Genomic DNA, 22,718 nt, shown 5'->3' with positions numbered 1-22,718 from the left:
AAAGTTTTGAGCCAGAATTAGTAATTCAGTGTTTAAATGGTTGCCTTGGGGTATAAAAGCTTTTGCATTTACCAGAGTTTCTCATACGAAACACTTTAACCTCCTGCTCACATCGACTCAGTGCTTGGCAGGACTGAGCCTTGACTGCCTCTCTTCTTGAGCGAGCTCTTTTAAAACTTCTAGTTGAAAGAATTCAACCTTTGAAGCTCAGCATTACTGAATGCACAGCTGGTGGCAGAGAGCAGGGAACTCCTCTGTCCAGTTCTCCCAGATAACCCCAGTGCCTCCAGGGGCGTGTGACCATGACTTTATCATTTTGTCCCCTCCATCAGCCAGCTGTGCAGCAGCTGTCCACCCCAGCAACAATAAAGACTTTTGTGTGAAGCCAGCTGTGCAACCCGGCACAGTACAAAGGTGCTGGTAAGCCTAGCCCCTGTCTTGCAATGAAGCCAGGACAGGGAATATCTCTGCCACCCCTTCTTCCCTCCTCATTAAGTAGAGCTCCTACTTGTCAGGCAAAAATATACAGGGTAAGGTTTTAAAGAGTTAAAGCCAGATTGCTGTGTATGACCCTTCTTTATAGCGCATGTGTATCTCCTAGGGAGTACTTCTTGCTGACTGTCTCCTAAAGGGACTCTCAAGAGCAGACAAGCTAGAAAGACAAGCTTTAAAGCTCCTGCCTGTGTGTTTAACACTCGTGGGTGTAGCAGGGCCATAGGGAAAGAAAACCATGTCTCAAGAAAGTAGCCTACTGGGTTTGGAAAGGCAGACATTTAGGTCTTTTGGAAGAAGGAATTAAATTGACAGAGAAGCCCTGTAAAGCTCAGGTCCTGTGGCCTGTTTTATCCACTTCTTTAAGTTTTCTATTTCATCTATACGGACAGAACCAAAAAAATGCAAAAAGGAAGTGGGCTTTACTCCTCTCTGTCTTGTAACAGACACATATTTGTGTCCAAGCCTTGCCATGGCATGAAGTACAGCACAGCTCTCCCTGAAATAAACTGCAGCTCACATATATCTCAGGGTGAAACTTGGCTCTTAAACAAAATTTAATGGGAGTCTGCTCTGGCTGAACTCTGCTTATGACTTCATATTTTCCAGGGCTGTGCTACTGCTGTTGGCTTGTTCATTTTTCTTTCTTTCTTATTTTTTTCATTCTCTTTATACTAATAGGTGTTTCAGTGGGATAACTTGACCTTATGAGACTGTTCCAAAGCATACTTCTCTGGAGCAGTGGTAAATGGTTTTGATATATTATGAAAATTCTTTTGAGAAGTTTGCAGGCTCTCTCATGACTGCATGAGAAGGCAGACTTTTGCAACCTGCTAGGGAGCATCAACTGCTGAATTAAACTGGGAAGTTAGAAAGCAGAGAAGGTGGGCAGAGGCTATATATTATGTTCCTGGCTTGATTCTATCATATTTCTCATACTCATAAAATGGAGTTTTCAAAACTTTCACCATTGGCCCGACTGAGCAGGCGGAATGTGTGAGAGAGCCAATTTCAAAGGAAGCAGAAGCAGTTTCGCAGTGAGAGCCTTTGCAAATTCCACCTTGTATGTGAACCACTTGGTGTTCCACTCTGTGTGTTGGGACAGTGCCCTGCTTTGAGCCAGCAGGGCCAGCAGTGACTGCTGCTGCTTGGCCTCAGAGTCCTGTCACTGCTGATGCAGCGGTGGAAGAGCAGCACCCCTGAAGGAAGGATGGCACAGCTCTGCCCTAGGGTCCTGATTTTGACAGCTGAGAGAGGCACCTGACTTCTTAGTGCATTCCAATATAACCTCACACAGGGAATACCAAGCCCAACTTTTTCCATGGCCTTCTAGAGCTACTGTAGTTCAAAGGAGTCACTAGGCTGTGAATGTCTGGAGTTGTCTGCTCTGCTCAGAGCATTCCAGAAAGGAAGTCTCCAGCTTTAACCAGCTGCTTTTCTCTTAATGCTTTTCTTCTGGGGAACTTGTTTTTCCTGCATGTAGGTTTATGATGTATTTCAGCCACCCAAAAGAGCATTCCTGCTTTTTGCCCTCTCTGTCTGCACCTAGCAAACCTCTCCCTGTTAATGGATCAACTGACAGTCTGACTACAGGCTGACTTGGATCAATTTGCCAATAAGTAAATAGCCCTCTAAAGCAAACAGTAAATATGAGTAAATAAGTAAATATTAAATGGGGCAAGGGGCTTTCCTTTTGGTGAGCTGGTTTTCTGCTGGATCAGCTTGGAAGGAAAATGTTTAGGAACAAGAATGCCCTTTGCTGCAGGAATGTAGCAGCCAGCTCAAATCACAACAATTCACTGTCAACTTTCCTGCATGGATATTTCATACACTTAAGAGCAGCCCAAAGGCTTTACAGTAAGTGAAAAATATGTTGGTCAGAGAAGTACCATAGCAAGCTTTTGTTGCTATTGAAAACTACTAGACCATATTTCTTTGCTTAACAACACACATTAATCCTCCATTGAAATTTCCAGGGCTGTCCAAGCTGAATCTGGCTTTAAAGGTATAAAATACAGTCCAAACTATAACAATGCAACATTCTGAACAAAAAAAGGAGCTGGGAAAAAGTATCAGCAATGTTCCTTTGTTTTTTTCTTTTGCTGTTTAAACCACTAAGGATGTCATCTACAAGCTTTGAAATGGTTTCAAAAATATGGCATTTTTTAAATTGGTGACCAAAATATAAATATTATCCAAGTACCCACTGCTACTTCTGTTTTCAGTCCAGTTTCCTAATGAAATGAGTCTTATGTGTTCCTGCTGTCTATCTGTCTGCTTAATCATCTGTTCATCCATCTGCCACTTCTCATCAAGAACTTTTGGATCCACTGACCAGTTTCAACCAGATTTGAAAGAGAAACAAAAGCCTTGGAAATTATTATAATTTTCTAGGTTGCATGAAAGTCAACACTGTCTACAGAGAGCCATTCTAGTGAACAGTAACACAAAAAGGACTCCTTATTAGAAGATTAAACTAAGTTCTTTGCTACTTAGGAATGTAGTAGCATCAAGTTTTGGCATTATAAGTTTCCTTCCATAAACGTGACTCCAGCTTAACAGGCAAAACACAGAGAGCAAGACACCATCTAAACACCTACAGGAGACATCAAGCCCCTCTGACCAGGGCATGTTCAAAGCTCTTCAAAAAAAAAAAGGTCTCACTACCTCATAGCAAGGTTAAGCCCTCAGAACAAGCTTTGGAAAGGGACGGTTAAGCAGTGCTAACAATAATGTTTGGGATTTATTCTCCCTAATTATAGACTCTAGAAATCTAGGCTTCTTTAAGCTATTGTAAGTTTGCTTATTAGTTTATGGGAAGGAAATTCCCACACCAGACCAGAATTCACCACACCGTGTGGAGGCTGAATAGATCTTCTTGCAAGAGGGCATGTCAGAACAGAACAGAATAGCTCCAGTTGGAAGAGACACACAGCTATCATCTCGGCCAGCTGCCTATTAGTATCCTCCTGCAGCACCTGTGGAGACAGCTGAGATCATACAGACTCCTTCCCAGCAGTCAAACATCTCGTCAGGCTGGTTATTAGCCTCCCACCTACATGGTACTTGACATTCGTGTTGCATTAGGAGAGAGGAACATTAGCAATAAACTTAATGAATCTCACAACAATATAAGTCTGCACTGAAAAACATTCAGTATATGGCTTCATTGCAGGTCTTCTCATGCTTAGCTCTGTTAATGTGTTCAATATGCTATTTTTCAAATAATGCCAGACAATTGTCCAAAAATAATACACAATGATCCTTTTTTCCTTTTTTCCCCAACAATTATTGCACAATCTGTCTGGAATTGCTCAGATGAATGATAGATGGTAAAGTTTTGCTAAAATTCCTCAACTCTGTTCAGACAGCTTGGACTGATACGTAAGTGCTTTTCAGATAATAAAGTAGCCTTTGTCTTTAGAGCAAATATGCAAAAGAAATCTGCATATTCATTAAAGAAACCTTGGGAAATAAGAAATGTTGTTGCCCTGAGCTACTATTTGCCTTGCAAGTTTCTAAGGTGTTCCAATATGTTTTATTTTCTTTGTTTAATATGCTCAATATTCAAAGCATTTGGAAGATTGTTTCCACTACCAATATCTCCATTAATAATATTAATCTCATCTGTGCTCCAGGAAAGATCTCTGTGTCCCTGAAGAGCATATGCTAAACATCCTGACATTTCCACTTGCAACGCACAGTAGACAGTGCCTTAGGCAAGCACTGGTGTATGAGCTGGATGGAGCTGAATACAATTCATATCAAATAAGCCAGGAGACAGAGCACAGAGGACTACCATGTCCGAGAATTATCACCTGTTGGACTGCTTTGCTACAAAATATTGACAGTGGGAATGAACATAAAGGAAGAACCCTGCCCATGTCGGGAAAATTATTACACTTTTTTAAGGACAGGAGCGTGTTGCTACATTCTTTGAACCCTTACAATAATATCAGGCTTTCACCAGTTTCCAGGTGATTTCTAGGTGACATCACTTGTACTTTGATCACATCATCTCTAGTTTAAGCACAAGGTCAAGCTTTTTCATCTCAATGAGAAATAGGCATTTGTCAGCCTCAATAGAATAATGGCCGTGTTTCTATCTCAGCATGTCGGTGTTCATTAAAATGAGTTTTCTGCCAGCAACAGAGCCAGTGAAACACTCTTGCTTTTGGATCTGTGTCTCTGGCCCCTAAATCCCACCCCCAGCATACAGAGGCTCCCTCCCTCAGCGGCTCCCCATGGGGAGGGGGAGCTGCAGGTCCTCTGGATCTCTGTGCCTGATGGCTGGAAAGTTTGTGGTTACCAGAGAACTGACTCTAAACAGAGCCTAAAAATGCTGAGTCCTCACTGCCTTTCCTTCAGTGCTCCGCTACTCTGGTCTCCTTTTCCTCTCCAGTCTGCAGTTTTCGTGAAAATTGAAGCAGTCCTTATCTTTGCCTGCTTTTCCTTTAAAAACAGTTGGAGCTGAATAATGGAGTCGAAACTTGTGAAGGATAAAAGGACAGTCAGGCAGACAGCAGGAACAGAGAAAATCAGTGCAAAAATGCTGTTGAATGTATTTGATTAAAGTGTTTCAAATTCTAATAGTTCTGACTGTCTTAGTTAAGAGGACTAATTTTAACTAATGTTTGTCTTAGTGCCAAATCCATAAATGCTTAGTGCCATGTCCATAAAAGAGGGTATGTTTCAAATGTAAACCAAAACCTAATCTTTAGGGGTTATTAAGGTCATAAAATCAAGCACAACAACATTAAGAAACAGAGATCACCTTATCCTCTTATGACACGGTCAAAAGGCTTGAGAGGCAGGTCTGAGGGTGGTAGACCTGTTAGGTACAAATTAAAAGCTTGTCTTGGTAAATAATTACAAGCAGTTTAGCAGTTAAGTTGTCTTACTGCTTCATATAACCACTTACACAAGGGATTGGGAAGGAATAATCACATACTCCAAGATCTCTTGGCCTCTGACTTTTCACTAAAAGGTTCTGACTCAAATTTTTATGGTTATGTTTTAAACATAAAAGGTTTAGATCAGTGGGGTATGCTGCTTTCATTAACTGATTCTAAGAATTATAAGATAAATATCGGTTACAGGTTGTCAGATGGGCTTTCACTGTGTCCATAGTCAGCAGCTTTGACTACCTATGGTCATCTGCAACACTTGCAATGATTAATCAATTAAGCCAGCAACTAGTGTCTGTTCAGCTTCAACCTCAGTAAAGGAGCAAATGGCTGTTTGTTCCCATTTTCACTCAAAAATGAGTAGAACTTAAAACTGTTGACTTTGGAGGAAAGTCAGTTAGAAATTAGCAAGAATCGTCAGATTCACTGGATATTTAGTGCTTCTTTCAAAACCTTCCCAATTATAAAGCCCTTAAAAGGAGTCCTCTGTTCTGATGAAGAGGGAAGAGGTGGGAGGAGGAGAAGACAAAGGCAGGAAAATGTCCTGATTGTGGACTATATGCTCAAGATTGATTCATACTCCATTTGTCACTCCTTCCTTAATGAAACAATTCCAGGTCAATTTATCTTCCCCAGGAAGATGTTGTACATGGGCTGGCTCCGAGGAAAAATGTAAATGATGGCCTGGTTACATTAACCTATTTCCATGGGAAAGTAAGGAAATTTTGCAGTGATATAACTATATACCTGAAGCAGAAAAAACAGGACACAAATTCCAAATTGCCAAATGAAGCATTTTTTTAATAGATTAGACCTTCTTCCAGGTCTTCACACTTCATGCACCTTTGTGTGATAAGGAGGCGACATTTGCTCTTCAGACATTGAGCATCTTTCCCATAGAAGCATGGCAAAAATACAGTCACCATGCACAAGCAGCAGAGTGCTTCACAGAGTGGTCCTTGGTAGCTCCCACATCCCATCTCTAAAGACGATTTCTACAGCATCCTCACTGCCTGCTTGCCAAGGGGCTCCTGTGCCAGGGAGGCGGCTCCTCTGCCAGGGGGGCAGCTCCTTTCTCTGTCTGCTCTCTGCTCTGAGCTTCTTCTGCCAGCCCTGAAACATTCTCACCCTTCCTGCTGCAATAAGCAGAGACAGAACTGTCTAAATTTCTCTTCCAATTTTTTACTGTATGTATACATCCTTGTGAGTACACGGGACACATTAAAGTCTGTTACCAGAGGGCACGTGGGCTGACAAAAAGCTTTCTCTCAAGTACTGTGCTGAATGGGAGCTTTAAGGTTGTAACATTTATAGTACACCTAAGGGGGAATTGCCACTGTAATGCTCTTACAGGACGCCCTTAATTGCCATCAGAATTGGTGGTAGGTATCCAGAAACCCTGAGGAAAGGAGCTAAAGTCTCCAGTAACTTCAAACCAAAAAAAAAAAAAAAAAAAAGTATGTGGTTCAAACTGCTCAAACTGAAAGGGGAATTTGAGGAAGCTGTCAGTTCTTTCAGGGGATAAACGGAAAAGTTAGTTTAAAAAGAAAAATGTGTGGGTTTTTAGTTTATATAACTTTTTAAAACAAAACTTGCTTCTCTTTTTAAATTCGATATGTGGCTTTTATTTCAAAATATAGAATATCTGTTCACTTTTAAAAAATCTTTACTATTTTTTAACCTAAAATAGTTTCCCAAATTTCATTAATATTTTCTTCTTTCCCCTCTTATCATTAAGGGATATAATATGATTACTTTTTGACAAAGTGACTTTTAGTGTATCTCTCCATCTCTGATTTTGCCCAAGACCCAGGGCAATTCAGCTTCGCAAAAGAAAGAAACACTGTGCAAGTGAAGCCATTGCTTCCACAAACATTATAAAACATATTTTCTCTTATTTACTTCATCACATTCTAGAATGGTGAAAAAATATTTTGCTAACACTGTGTACCAGAATCAAATGAGAACTTCTAAAATTATGTGACAATCCTAACCTAATTAAACTAATTTGATAATTGCTTTTTGTCCATACTATATTACAAAGTGTCAAAAATCTTAAACAGACCTTTATTTGAATTAAACTGTATACTTTGTCTGCTTAGAATTAATGACGAAGTACTTGTTAGCTGGGATAGCAAGAGAATTGGGCCCAGAGCATTTTATTTTGTAGATATTTTTAATCTGCATGATGTAACTTACGTTTGGAACACAGCTTATTTACTTGCTCAAAAGATCATGTGATTGTTGTTGTTATATGACACCATTACTGTCCTTATAATAATTTAGTATACAAGTGGCAGCCAAATTATTCTGTCTCTTTTCCAGATTGACAGATGAGAAACTGTTCCTTAATTTTAAAAGAACAGCCTTGATGTGTTTCATAGTCTAATGGGAGATGGCGATGACTTTTTCAGCCAAATATGTCAAATTGATGGGTTCAGGCTGATGACCCTTCGGGATAAAAGATGCCAGCTCTAGCAGGGCACTGCACACTTACTAGCAAATATTAAAATAGGTAATGACTTTTTTTTAATTCAGAAAGGCCTCACTGTGATGCATCTGATATTATAACGGGCCAGAGAGCAGCTTGAGCAATTAGCATATTTCTAACATGAAGTTTTCAGAAGTTGGTTCAGCTCATTTTTACAGATGCAGCTGCAGTGAACCAGTTCTAACTATAGCTTGTAAATTAAATCAGTGTGCTAAGGTTAATAGATTAATGATTTTCTCATGAATGCAGTGTGTTGGCAAGGCACAAATATAAACCAAAGGGCAAGGAGGACATACCACTGTTGCATAAACAATGGCGGTGTTAAGACTTCATTAGTTCTTCTATACTAAATGTGTGGTAAGAAAAGTCTTGCTTCAGTAAAGACAACACAGACACATTAGGACCTGCTTTTCCAGTCAAGAGGAACAATGACTGCAGAAGAGCATAAAAAGAACAAAAAGAGCACCTGGGAAAGGAACAGTTATGATAAATACATTTTTATATACATAATATTAAAAAAAAAAATTAAAATTGCAGTAATTATAGTAAAGGTTTTTAACAACTGCAAAAGCTTCCTGGTAGATTCCATATACTCCTCAGTGCTTTCAGAAGTTTATAACGTTTTACGGAACCCAATCAAATACCTTAGTATCATCTTGAGTAGAGGCAGTTAGAACCTCACCTAAGGTCTTTACATAAAAAGGCAGTCATCTTTTTAAATTACAACTCTTTAAAAGTAAGGAAAGATTAGTATGGTATGTTGTGCTAGGCCAATTGATACAAGCCAAATAAAATGAAAGAAGAATCAACACTGAGGCAAAACCTTCCTCTGAATTCCCTCTCTATCTGGCCTGAGTCATGAACTGGACATCATTCAGTTTGAACATCTCCCTTGTTTGATTCACTCCCTTGGGTGATTCTGCAAAGCACATCCGTGGATACACTGAGATAAGGTTGGGTTGTTCCTCATCTGGAAAGTCCCATTAGCAGCAGCTTTTCATGAAGCGATTAGGTGAGCCGATTAAAGATGAAATCTTCCAGTGTGTTTCCTAGTCTGCTTGCCTAGGAAAGCCCTGAGAAGGAAATCACTGCCTTGAGGTGTTCAACCCACCATTCACATGGATCGAACGAATTTCAAGCACTTCTTATGCAATGAACGGGTACATCAAGAGAGAAAATGGGTTGCCCAAAAAAGCACTTAAAGACCTACCTGAGTGCAATTTAGCAGCCAAGGCTTTGTCTGAGAGTGTAACCTTGAAGGGAGCAACGGACCATTGTGTAAGAGGTGGCTGGGGTTGCTAAGAATCAAAAACACAAGCTTGTGGGTAGGAAAATCCTGAAAGACACGAGCAGGAGCAGTGCTGCCTAACTGCTGTCGAGTGGCTTTGAAACCTGTGCTGTCAGAGCTGCTTACCACACACACATATCTGTATACTCACCCAGTCTGACAAACTCCAAAATGCAGGATCACCCACAGCTCCGTGGGAACCATGGCAATGTGAGTTGCAATCTCAGGCTTTTCCTTCTCTGCTCAACACTACCAGCTTTAGTCTGGAACTTTATCTTAGGAAATTGGAGAGGCCTTGAGAAGTTTGGGGTAAGGTCAATGTTAAAGCATCAAATTGCCCTTGTGGAGTGAGCAGTAGGGAATTGGCAGTTCACACCAGTAGATTAGATCTATCCTGTAGGTGTGATTCCCATGCACTCCTGTCAAATGTGCCCAATGGGGATCCTTTTGCAGGTACGGTTTTCCTTTCATGCCTTTTCCGTGTGTAAATGCATAGCAATCAAACATGTAGGTGCTTAAATTGTCAACTAAGAGTGCTGACTGCAGAACCACCAAAAGTAAAAATACTGGACTTGTCTTCTGGAAACTAATTTAGCAGGCAAAAATGATGCCTGAAAATTAGAAAGTTTGATGCTTTCTACAAGTTTCTCCCATCTGCCTCTGATAGTAACCACAGAATCACTTAAAGGTATTGTTTTCTGCAAGTAGCAAGATCTAAACTCTGAGCCTTCTATGCTGAATGGGAGAAAGTATTTGGGGAATTAATATGCCCCTTCCCACCATCATGTAAGTTGAACAGCTTGTCAATTGGAATGCCTTAACATGGTTTGGCTTCTAAAGTAACTCACTGATAGGTCTTGCATCTTTATCAGGACTCTCCATAATACTTTGTGTTTTCCTTAAAGACCTGTTTTCTGGTGTCACAAAATCATGCCAAAACAGTTTCCACCTACAAAGCACATTTAGTCCTTGGTATTGTAAAGAAGGACTGGAAAGAACTACTTGAATGAAGCTCAGATACAAAAGAAAGAATAAATTTAAAAAAAAATAAATTATTTTAAAGCCAGTGTCAGAATTCTGGGGCAGGAAGTGATTTATGGCTTTTAGTGGTTCAGATTTGCAATTTATAGAAGAAAAGGAACCATTACAGCTGTCAGAGAAGTGCACAGTAAAAGTAGGAGAGTGCTGAATCTCGAGCAAAGATTTTCAGTGCTGGACCTGCCTGCTTCAAACAAGTGTTCCTCAGTCAAAATGGAAGAGAATAGGTTAAAACTGGGGGGGAGGGAAGGAACTAATAAAATTCATAAAAATCAAGTTTTATTGGAAAATAGCACCAGGAGGAGGAAGTTTAACAAATTTACCAACAAATTGAGCAGGAAAATGTCACCACTGGCCATGTTAACATACAAACCAGTTGTACTGGTTTGCCACCTGGGAAGCAAAAAGCCAGAGATCTGCTTGCAGTATTTAAGTCAGGAATATTTCTGGGGCTTTCAGAGGCTGCTGCCTTCTCAGCAGGATGTGACTGATGAGGATGAGACAGGTAGCAATTGTCATTCTATTGCAAAAATCCCTTATCTGTAAGTTTATGAGCAAAATGGGAATTTGATGAATTTCAGGTCACGACACATTTCACGTCATTCTGGCTTTTAAAAATATACTTTCCAACAACAGACAATTTGATTTGCATGTTCTATTCTTGATTTAGTCAACTCATTCTGATGGCCAGATATTTTATGAAAAACAAGTTTCCCCAAAATCTTTTGATTTCTGCGTGTCATGGTAACCAATGGCAGCATATAACAAGAATGTTTAAACACTTTCAGAACCAGACTGTAGCTGGACAAGGGCAAGTAAAACAGAGAGAGAAAGTTTTGCAAGGACAATTTAGCAACAGATAACACAAAATATGTCCTTGAAACAAAGGGAAACAATCAAAACAGGTGCAACAGCAGCTATTGAAACACAGACCTCTGAGCACTCTGCATGTGAAGAAGAGCAGAATGAAGAAGGTACAAGAAGGTCAAAGCCATTGCTGAGCTAAAAATTCCTTCAGTAAACTGGATGTCTTTTCTGCCTCAGAAAGTGAAGATTCAGTCCTACAGTAATGCACTGTATTTCTCATATAGACTGAGTTTAGAGAGGCCATGCTGAGGTTCCTGGCCAAGCATGGATTCCCTTCTGGACAGCAACTGCTGTTTCAGTCCTGCTCAGGGAAGAGGGTCTCATTCCATCACACACGCCTTGCGTGCTCCTCAATATTTCAGGAAGGGTGACACTGTTTGAACCTCAAACAACACCAACACTTTCGCACCTGCCTAGCACTGCTGTGATATTGCCATGAATCACATAGCTATTTTTGGACAAAGGGAAATTTCAGAGACAGCGAAACAGGGATTAAGAGTGTCTCTGTGCTCTCCATCAACATTGCTCCTAAACTGATCTGGGGAGCAGACCTTGGAAATGTCTGGTCATTGGTGGTAGCTGCAATGTTCTGGCACTCTGACTGATGCAGCAAAAGGCTGTCTGGTAGGGCAGCAAGCCTGTTCTGTAGTCAAAAGAGAACATTCAATGGGGTAGTCAGGCCCTGGTGCTCCCAGTAAAATGGGGACTGTGGTGCGGGAAGCCACGTTACGGTGTCAGCTGGTTGCTGAAGGGCACAGCAGTGCCAGCTTAGCAGATCAGTGCCAGCTACACCATAGCTCAAGATGAGTCTGGCATTCTGTAGCAAACTTAGAAAGTACAGCATGGAAATGAAAACTTTTCTGACAATTGATGATACTGTATTCCACTATCAAAAAGCACTGTGATGGCAAGTACTAGAGATAAGGCACCTGCTTGTAATCTGAATCTGAGAAGCACCTGGGAATCCCAGGTACGAGCAGAGAGTTACTCATAAATGTTTGTAATTAAAGGGATAATAATTTGATCTGGAATTAATGCTTGGCAGCAAGCTGTGTGGCTAGGGAAGCACTTTAGAATTCACACCTTCAAGTATTTGATTGCTGTAGAGGAGCCTGCTTTTCTGGCAAGCAGCATGTATTTGGTGTGTAAAGGAATACAGAGCATTTTGACCTTGAGGCAATTAATCTCTTCTGAGCATGTGGGTTTTGAATGGACGTAGACATAATTAGAGTTTTTAAATTACAGAAGGTGTGCTCAATCTTTCCATCAGTATATAGATGGAAGAAAATGCAGGAAGGATCTCTGGGGAAGAGAAAAGCGCTCCTACTTTCTAGAAAAAGCACCTCCCATGCTTGAGAATGAGTGGATCCTTTGAATCTCAGCTCTCCTCAGTTTGTTGCAAACTGATGTTAGAGACAGAGCAAGGAGAAAACTGTTGATAGTGTTTTGTCCTTGAATCACATATACAGACATAGCAAAAGGCATCCCAGGTATCAACCATAGTGCCACTGTTGAGTTTATAGAAGGATTTGGAGTTAGATTTTCACCTTTTCCAGAGAACTTTTCTATGTACTGCACTTACCAAAGGGAAATTGAAAAAAAAAGACCTCACATAAAGCTTTTTGTCTTATTCAAAAAACAGTGTCATTTAGAATTATATAAATAGTACAAAACTAAACAAAGAAAGGAGTGTCCTGTCATTATCCTAGCATAGAAAAACTCGAGGAGTTCATCACCCTCTCAGACATCTACATAACGCAGGACTAGGTGAGCTGATACTACTGGCATGGAATAAGGAGCAGAAAACAATTCAGAATTGTATCCTGATCACCTAAGTGGAAGTTGGTGAAGAAATTCTTGTCTGTATGTGTTTACTTATATTTAAGGTCTATCTCAAACAATAAAGAGAGAAATATCCTCACTGGGTTTTGGGATGTTTTTTCATCTCCTCTTTAAAAAGCTTTGCCTATTCATTAGTTGTTTTGGGTATTCTTATTAAGTGCTATAATTAAGATCAAAGTGTAGTTCAAATTCTAGCTGCTCTTTCTTACAACATCTCAGACCAGTTTCTTACCTCACAAATAAACATGGTCAGGTACTTCTCTTTTACAGTTGATTGTAAAGGTTTTTTGGGTTTTTTTATAAATTATAATCTTACAAACAATGTTATTTGATTTATCAACACTGACTCCAGACTTACTCTAAGTGGACACTGTATTTTATGCCACACACGTGAGAGGCTTGCCTTGATTCCAAATGTAAGCTTAAAAGAAAACAAATGCTAAGATGAAAAACAGGACACTGCATATAAATAAATACTAATTGAAATCAATACCTACAGATTAATTTGCATCAAATCAAGATCCAGACCATACTCTGAAGAGCCATAAATCGGAAAATAAATAGACATCAACTTTTTTTTCCCAAAACTACCTCTCTGAGAGTAATCACAGTACCTAAATGCTCTTAATTTAATCATTCACTGGAGGATGTTACAGGTAAGTGCTCATAATAAACAGTAGGTGTTGCCCTGAGGGCCACGATAGTTTGCATAATGTGCTAGCTATTTATTTTCCAGTGTCATGGTGGCAGAAAACTGTTACAGTATGGCTAACTCTAATGTGAAGTTTCATAAATGTCTTTTGCTAACAAGAGATATTGATCAAGGTCTGAGTTTCACAGGTTAAAATAATACAGCACTGCCAGTACAGTCACTGCTGCTCTATATGATCCAATTCCTTTTTTATAATTAACTTTTGTATGTTCTATTTATAGATGGAGAAGTGGAGAGCCCCACAGCTGGAGCAGATGTGGCTGTTATTGGAGGTGAGTACCAGACCGTGCTAAGCAGCAGAATAAGAATTAAAACAGCAGGTTTGTTGATTTCTTGCATTTTGCAAATCCCCTACTTTGCTGACAAGACAACAGGAGCGGCACAATTAGAGTTAATTAGGCCAGTGGGAAATCTGCTCCCAGAGGGGCTATTGCAAGATAACGAGATGAGATAATGAGCATAAGCCATATACTGAGCAGTAACACCCCCATCCATTCCCCATTTCAGGACAAACAAATACCAAACAGTCCTGATTTCCTTCAGTATTCACTGGGTCAAGCTTCAGTACAGAACTGGTGTAGCACTTTTGATTTGAGCAATGTTAGCTTACACCGGCTGACCCTTTATTGTTACAGAATTCACCACACTATATTTCCTGGTGCTCCATTAAAGCTCTCTCATGCATTTAAACTAAATACAGTTGTCAGAATAAATGAGCAAAGCTATGTTCACGGAGTGAACCTGTCTTTTTATTTTTATTGTGTTTGTTCATTTCCATGCTAACACACTAATTTCAGTCATTCACAAGGGGCTATACCAATCATTAGTGCAAATTGGTGAGGTTCTGCTATATTTCCCTCAGGTCCCATCTCCTGTAACTTTAATTTCGGCTTTCTATGAACAAGTAGCAGGTAAATTGATTTGTACTTAGTCCCTTAGGCTTATTAATATTGTGCTACATCTAAAGCCTATTAGAGCCTCTTGTGTCAAGGGATAGCAGCGAGGTCCTAAAAATTGATGAAGCCCACACTGTAACCATGATATTATTTTAAATCTGGAGTTCTTTGTATAAGGAATTTCATTTCTGCTAGCAGTAACTTCACATTCCAGAACCAGACACCATGAAATCTGGGGGATAATGTTAAGGAGTATGTTTTAAGGCAGAGTTATAATCTTTATTTACTCTGCTAATATTCTGTCTATTCCTATGTTTTCACACCAGTAGGGTATCCCCACTCAGTTTACTGATACTGATAAATCTAAAGCTTTGAAGATACTCACTCTCGCCACTTATCTTGACTATAAGAGGCAGAAAGGAGATACTCTCTACCTTCCCCTCATTGTCTCTGCAGAGTAGCAGGCATTTCCAGAGAGCAATTCTGAGAAAATGTAGAGTTCACTTCTGGAAGACAAAAACAGACACACTCTTCACTGACAGCAGAGGAAGCCCTAGGAATGTTCCATTCTAGTTCTTTTTATTGTGTGTTTCTTTAATGTTTGGTTTATTAATAAGAATATAGAATCACCTCAGTATCATGTACTTTTACAGAATCACAGCAAAAGCACTTATAAGCACATCCTGGATCCATGCAAAAAAACATGTTTAAAAATTACAAAAGTCATGCAAGTTGAATAAACTTCAAAAGAATTTATTTTCAGGATTTTTAAGTCAAAAATTTGAGCTGGGAGGAAAGGGTTAGAGTTTGTCAGTTTTTTAACAATGGACTTGTCATGGACTTGTCATTCCTTGGACTTGTCAGGACTTGTCCCTTTATGGACTTCTACCTTTCACAGTAGAAAAGGACCTTGAATTTCTTTCACTAGGAGCGCTTCCATTCACCATTTGGTCCTATGCACACTGGGTTCATCCATAGAAATTTTTGTCCAGTCAACACATAGCTGGAAATTAGCCTTAGTGCAGGAGACAAGAAGGATCTACCCAGAATCCCTTCCTTCTGCCAGGTGTCACTTCCACATTCATTACAATCAGACTTTCTTAATTAGAGCACAGCATGAAATGGCAGCTTGAAAAGACAGAGCAGTTCCAGAGCCACACAGCTCCTGCTATTTGTTTAATGTCTTCTTGGAAATACTCTGCCCTGAACATTTCCTGAAATTGAGAACACTTGAGAAGGCAGGGTTGGGTTGCCTGCAACACCGGGTATACGTTACCAGAAGGAGGAAGGAAACCTATTGGTTTTTCTTTATGTTCTCTTATTTCTCCTCATTTTGCAGTGACCTTTTAGCTCCAATGTGTTCAATCAAACCAAGCCACTGATTTGAAAGAAAGCTAGTGAGAATTTGTCCTGTATTCCTGCAGTATCTATACCCTATCTTGGTTTTTCCAGTGTTCTTACTCTGGCCACTGCAACATGCAAACATCTTATGACACATGGGCTTTTCCCCACCAAGCGATTCAAGTCATGATGTCTGGCTGTGAGTTTATTACTGGTGATACATTTAAGTGGTCTCTTTCCAGGTGTGATTGCTGCCGTGGTATTCGTCCTCATTTGCCTGCTGGTGGTGATGGTCCGGTACATGTACAGGCACAAGGGCACCTACCACACCAACGAGGCCAAAGGAACTGAGTTTGCCGAAAGCGCAGATGCCGCTTTGAAAAATGACCCCGCTCTCCAGGAAGCAGTGGATGAAAGCAAAAAGGAATATTTCATCTGAGAGGCAAGGATTTCCATGGAGACTTCCCCAAGGGAATCAGTCAGAAATATAACATCAACAGAAGTACTAAGAGGTAGATAATATGAGGATACAGGCGAGCATCCTAATTGAAAAGTATCTCTTTACTTTTTTTTGTCACTGGGTTGTTTCTTTTCCTCTACCAGTGAAGAACTAAATGCCAGATACTTGCCTGTTGATTTTATTAGCAACACAGCTGGTCACAGTTGAAATCAATATCAGATAAGAAACAAAATCTCAGTATGAGTGATACACCAAAACCAGATAAAGATAGCAAATGTCAAGCCTTGACATTTGGTGAAAATAGCAGATGCCAAATGAAAACATCCTCTTAGAGTTAATGATGCATCCTATTCTGATATGATGAAGAACTACCTGAAATTGAATTTCAAATGGTAACAGAACAAACATTAAACTAGATAAAGCTGATCTAGCTCAAACAAAAATAAATCTATAGTCCAGATACACCCCCATCCCCTTAAATGTGCATTTTTATTGGAACAGGGGAGTTTATTTTGTTTGTTTGGGGATTTACACTGGGATCTTTTTTTTTTTAATTTTTGAATTTTATATCTATAAAAAAATCAAAGACACTTCAAAGAAATAAAACTCTTGGAAAACATGGAAAAAGTAAGAATGAAGGATTTATTACTGACTTTCTCTGCATGGCAGCTTGAGAACTGCAAAACGCTGGAATTTACAATGTAGTATATAACAGCCAGTGGATGTACAAATATGATTCCAATTAATCAGCAGGTTCTTGGCACACATGCATAGATAGATATTAAAAGGTAAAGCATCCTGGTTTGAGCAGGCCCCTTGAAACAATGGAGCTCAGCTACATTTTTTCATGCAAGATATTTTTGCCTGAGTATTTATTTATTTATTTTGCATTTGAAAATCCTCTGAGTGCCCACCAGCAGGATTGTGGATTTTTGCAGGGAGAGGAATTCAGTTCTGGTGCAGATACCAATACATTATTCACAAATGCAACCATATGACTGTCACTATAAAGAAGCTTGTTCAGATTAACTGCATCCCTCTGGCTTTGTTTCTCACTCTGTAGGGCTTCTGTATATCCTTTGCAGTGTGCTAGACCAGAGAATTACACTGACCATCAATGCTTTATTACAAATAAATAAATAAATAAATAAATAGACAGATAGATTATTCATGGTGGGCTGCATGAAAAGATCTTATTCCTCACCTAAGAATCAACAGTGATGAGTTTCTTTACCCCAGTAAGTTGGCTTCCTAAATGAAGCCCACAGTTTGCTCCAGAAATAGGATAATTGTTCTCTGCACCTGCTCATCCACAGCTGTCATGGTGCCCTGGGCTACTGAAAATAGAGGTGGAGAAATACAAGATAACAAATAAGATACTGATGAGCTCTGCTCAACTTGATGTATTTTTTCCTGTGCTTTGATCTATATATGTGTGTACATATATATAAAGTCATCTACAGCTGTGCTTTGAAGACACTGTTGCTATCACTTGTGCTCACTTCTTGGCACCAAAGCTCAGAAAGCTCCTGGACTCCAGTGTCGATTACTGACATTGGTCACAAAAACGCTGTAAGAGATCTGAGCAAGACAAGACTCTGAGGACCCCAACTGAAAAAACAAGATACTTTTGTCTTTCAATCACAATCTCAGTCCTTCCTCAGTACTCGAAGAAGATGGACTCTGAAGTATTTTTAGAATTCCAACACCTTTCCTTTTGGATCTTAAATCCGTGTGCGTTAGCATTTTAACCAAAGAATATGAAACTCGTGCCAAATGTATTAAATGCTTAAGATACTTTTTGTAACATACCATTGCACAGCCACACTGTATTCTGTGGCTACTGCAGTAAAAAATGCACAAAACATAGCACTGGCAGAGCCCAAATTATTTTGATATTATGCACCTGTCTCCTTCTAAGACACATTAATATTTTAATCTTTTTATTACTTTTGAAATAGGAGGTATTTTATTTCTCTAGGACAAGTGTTAGAAAAAAATCACTGATCTTAACTGTGAGACTGAGTTTATAAAACTGAAGACACCTGACCCTCCAGTTCAATGAAAATGTAAATATTTCCTCTGAGAAAAGTAGAACTGGGGTGACTTGAGATTTGCTGCACCTCCCACATAAAGTGTGGGAACACCAAAGAACTTTCTTCCAGACCTAGCAGGACCTATAGAGGACTACCAGCCTTTTGTCCCCTTTCATGCATTCAGAACGTGTAACATTATTATAACTGTTAAAGAAAATTGACTTTAGAGGAAATTTTGATAGACATAGGAAATAAATTCCTGCCTCTCTCCCCAGTCATGAAATTCTGGCTTTTGCAAGTTGAGCCTGCAGATTTTAATTAGACACCTGTGTCATACCTGTTACACACAGGAACCTGACTTAGTGTCTCTTTTGGTGTGGGTGTGAGTTTTTTAAATTATGTGGTAGACTTAGACAAAGTGCCACACTGGAATTATAGAGGCCAGATTTTCTGGTGGTACAGCATGGGTTAAGAGTACCTCAGCCAATTCTTACCAGTTCAGACAACTTCAGGCTTTGTGTCATTTCCTCCCCTAAATCTGAACTGAATGCAACTTTTGGTGTCTGACTACATCTCTTCTTAGTAGCTTAATTAACAATCTTTATCCCATTTTCCCTATTTATCTAGGCTGACAAACACTCCAAGCATTCAGGAACAGCTTCCCTATTGGTAACAAGCCACTTTGAATAGCTGGTCAGCAGCAATTCTGGCACGAGTTATGGTTTCAGTGAGGTTATTTATTTACTGTGTCCTTCTGGGTTTCAGGGCTTTGTGTATTTAGAAATTACTCAAGCACACTCAACAGAGAGAATAAATGGTTTGTGGAGATTTGTCTGTTTCTTTGTTTTCTTCAGGAAAAACTTTGCTTTGCAATGAAGAAAGCTCATGATATGTGGTGACTGGCAGACTCTAATGGCCCCATCCTCTGTTTTTCGCTCATACAATAACTCTACTGTCTTGAGTCATTCAATTTAGTTGTAAAAAGAGTGTATTGTGAACTTCCTGTAACTTTTAAAACTAATTAGCAAAACATCCTTCTGCAAGCAGCATGCTGTGCTAAAACAAACATGTACAGTGCTGAGACATCTCAGTTGGCAGCCATAGTGTTTCATCACTGATGGTTAAATGATTTTTGCAATTTGCTGCCTGAATAGAATAATTAATGAAACAGATTCTTCTTCCCCCCCCCCCCCCCATACTTTTATGTAGGGTCCCTCTAATGCTGTGGCCTGTTGTCCTACAGCTCTTTGGTGCCCCACCTCCTCAGCTGTGACTGCTGTTCTTGCTTGCAGTCCTCCAGCTCCCATCTGGATCTCTACTGCCTTCTCTATGGTAAGGGATTAGCCATTTACCTATGTATTTATTTATTTATTTTTATCAATGAAGGTGCTCTGCCCCTCTCTGCTAGCCAGTAAATATTTTCAAAAAGGTTTTAATTTTGGATTGCCAATCCTATGTCAAAATTGAGCAAATTTGACCAACCTGATCTGAGATGGATTTACAGAGTGATCACATATGGCACATTTTTACAGAAAACATGTTTGTTAAAAATGGCACTGCAAGTTCTGTATTTGTTAAATTTAGTGCTATAAACCTCCAGTGCTCATTAAACAAGGGAGCATTATGATGATCCCTCTGTCCTCATGCCTTAATGCCCTGTGAAAACTTGTTGAATCCCACTTTGCATAGGAAGTCATAGGTCCACACTTACAGGCGTAAGTAAGCCATCTTTCAATGATGCATGGGAAAGCAATGCTCCAAAATGACCAATATTTGCTGAAGTTGGAAGACAGAAAATAAATATGATCCTGTAGGAACACAGGACATTTTTTTATGATATATGAAAATGAAAGAGATTAAACACAGTATTTCTGGTGAGCTTTAAGAGTGGGTGCATGAAGCTTTCAAATTCTCTCACTGATAAAAATAATCCCTTGCAAAGGGGAATTAATCTCCTTTTAAGTAATTTCTTTTTGTCACTCTTTGAAAAGAGTTTTCACGGATTCAATATTCTGACATTATGCCTTAACAACTGAAACTCAATTTTTTCTAATTTTATGAGCATAACTGACAGTCCTCCCCTGCACCCATCTCAGCCCCTGAAGCATTATTACAGCTCAGCAGAGTAATTCTGTCCAAAAGAAGTCAGTCCCAAATGTGTACCTGGCCAACCAGACCATGGACCTGGTATGCATTTTTTCTGGGGCTTGGCCTCTATTGTTCCAGGTTTTCCCCAGGTCCAATGTGCCATTGCACATTAACACAGGCCTGAGGAGCATTTAGTCAGCCCCTTGTCGAGGAAACGAGACATATATAGACATACATATATGTAATTTTTTTCTTTTTAGAACACCAAGACCAAATAATTTTGTAATCCTATTAAAAATAGGACTATGGGATTTCTCAGTATCAAGCTTTCTCTTAAATCAAATCTAGGGATCACTGTGGTGCATCAGTACAGGGAAATAAAAAGGACTATTGTCTTTCAACAAGGAATGCAGACAAAGTGCTGAAACATTTACAGTTCAGGGATAAGCAGGAAAGTACTGCACTGCTAAAGCCTGCAAGAATCCCTCACAGAACAGAGGAAACCCTGAGACAAGATGCAGAGAAAATCATTAAAAAGGTGCAGAGCAAGAGAAGGTAATCAGATGCCAATAGGGATGGAGAGAAGCTTTTCATCAAAAAAAATAGATATTCCTGTTTGGAGAAATCAAAGTGTATTTGCTCAGTGTAACTGCTGACAACAAATTTCTTTGAATTATATGAGATGTTTTCTTTGAATAAAATGAGATGTTTGGATTCCTTGTGTGTTCAAGTCCAATCAAAAAATGATGGTACATACACACCAAAAGAATACTCACATTAAAAGGTATTTATTGCATTTTCTAAAATCCCCCAGTTCTTCACATAAGAAAGCTTTGTATGTTTAGAAAGTGCAGAAGCCTCACAGCAGCTGTTCATTCAGGACAGAAAATTAAAGAATCCCTGAACAATCAACAGACCCACATCTGATGTCTGGAAATTTGGGTAAATAAAGGAAGCTAATAATATAAAAATAAAACATAGATGGTGAGCAAAAATTCCAACCATATATTACAAAGAAGTTAAATAGTTGTTGTAGTAGAGATCCTTCTATAATTCAAGACAGTAGTATTGTCAGTGACTGGAAATAAGGAATCCTTATTCTACATGTCTATTTCCTGTGTGTCTGGGACAAAATCCCACTGAATTCAGTGGGACAAGCATTTCACTGACTATATTTACCCTTCCTGCAAAAAAAATTGTATTTCCACCCATGTCAGAAAGAAACACATTAAATTAAAGTACAATCTTTATAAGTGCTGATCTTTCAGCATAACTTCTTGTCTTCACACCTTTTCTGTTGTTTCAAACTGTATGTATGATGGAAAGTATCTGATATGTTGTACTAAAGTCCATTTGGATTGCAGCATTGCTATGACAAGAATAGAGGAAAACAGCATCCAAAGCCTACTGCTGATTTTATGTTAAAGCTGACTATGATGTTTGTATTTACAAAAGCTATTAATACACTGATGGTGTAAATCTACTATATTTTGAATTGAAAAAAAATTATGAAAATAAAAGAAATTAATAACTTTATAATTAAAGTTGTAATTTTCAGCATTTAAAAGGCTCTTCTCATATTTTTCTTCTTTTTCAAAATACCATGAACTTTTAGAATTGCCAATTATGTTGCTTTCATAAGAATGTAGATCAAAAAGGAATAGTCAGCTAGAATTTTTCTTAGTAGAGCATACAAACCCTAAAAGATATACTGCTGGTGTTTGCATTAAAAAGCAAACAAAGAGAAGCTTTTGATAGATCTAAGAAGGAGTCAATCTTCAAATGAGAAATCAAACAATTATTCTCTCTGAAGAAACATTACCCTGTGGATGCTGCTGTGGACCTGTGCACCGTTCTATGATCTAAGGCATGGTATTCTTAAAAATTCTGGGCAGATTATAAACATCTAATGGCTATTTGCTGTTGGATGACCTGCCTTCCACCCAGCTGGTACCAAATGTGAATACTTCTGCTTTGTTCTTCATACAATTTTTATTTTATCTTAACATATCCCTGGGTAAAGAGTATTGAGAGGATATGCCTGGTATAACAAGTATTGTAATAGAATCATGGAATCGTTAAGGTTGAAGAAAACCTGCAGGATCATCAAGTCCAACAATCTTGCCACTGCCACTCCTTTTTTTCAAAGATCACTCCTGTCAGTGAGAAAAGGTCTTCAGGTGATACGTTATTAGGTCAAAATGATACCTCAAAATGGTGAAACCTAGAGGGTACCAGAAGGACAGTGGATCCCCTAAGT

The 22,718-nt window shown here is 39.2% G+C and overlaps 1 protein-coding gene across 1 annotated transcript in view; it reads left to right on the top strand.

Moving 5' to 3' along the window:
- The window catches only part of GYPC (glycophorin C (Gerbich blood group)), a 33,185-nt gene extending 12,015 nt beyond the window's left edge, over positions 1-21,170 (top strand). The window contains exons 2-3 of the mRNA XM_082285208.1: positions 13,859-13,909; positions 16,117-21,170. Coding sequence (XP_082141334.1) covers positions 13,859-13,909; positions 16,117-16,313 — 248 coding nt within the window. The 3' untranslated portion in view covers positions 16,314-21,170. The remainder of the gene's footprint in view (positions 1-13,858; positions 13,910-16,116) is intronic.
- Positions 21,171-22,718: the final 1,548 nt, after the last annotated feature.

This window comes from Coloeus monedula (assembly GCF_965178545.1).
Source record: "Coloeus monedula genome assembly, chromosome: 7".
Classification (NCBI taxonomy): Eukaryota; Metazoa; Chordata; class Aves; order Passeriformes; family Corvidae; genus Coloeus; species Coloeus monedula.
The sequence above is the reverse complement of the archived record's forward strand: the minus strand, read 5'-3'. Positions and strand labels throughout refer to the sequence as shown.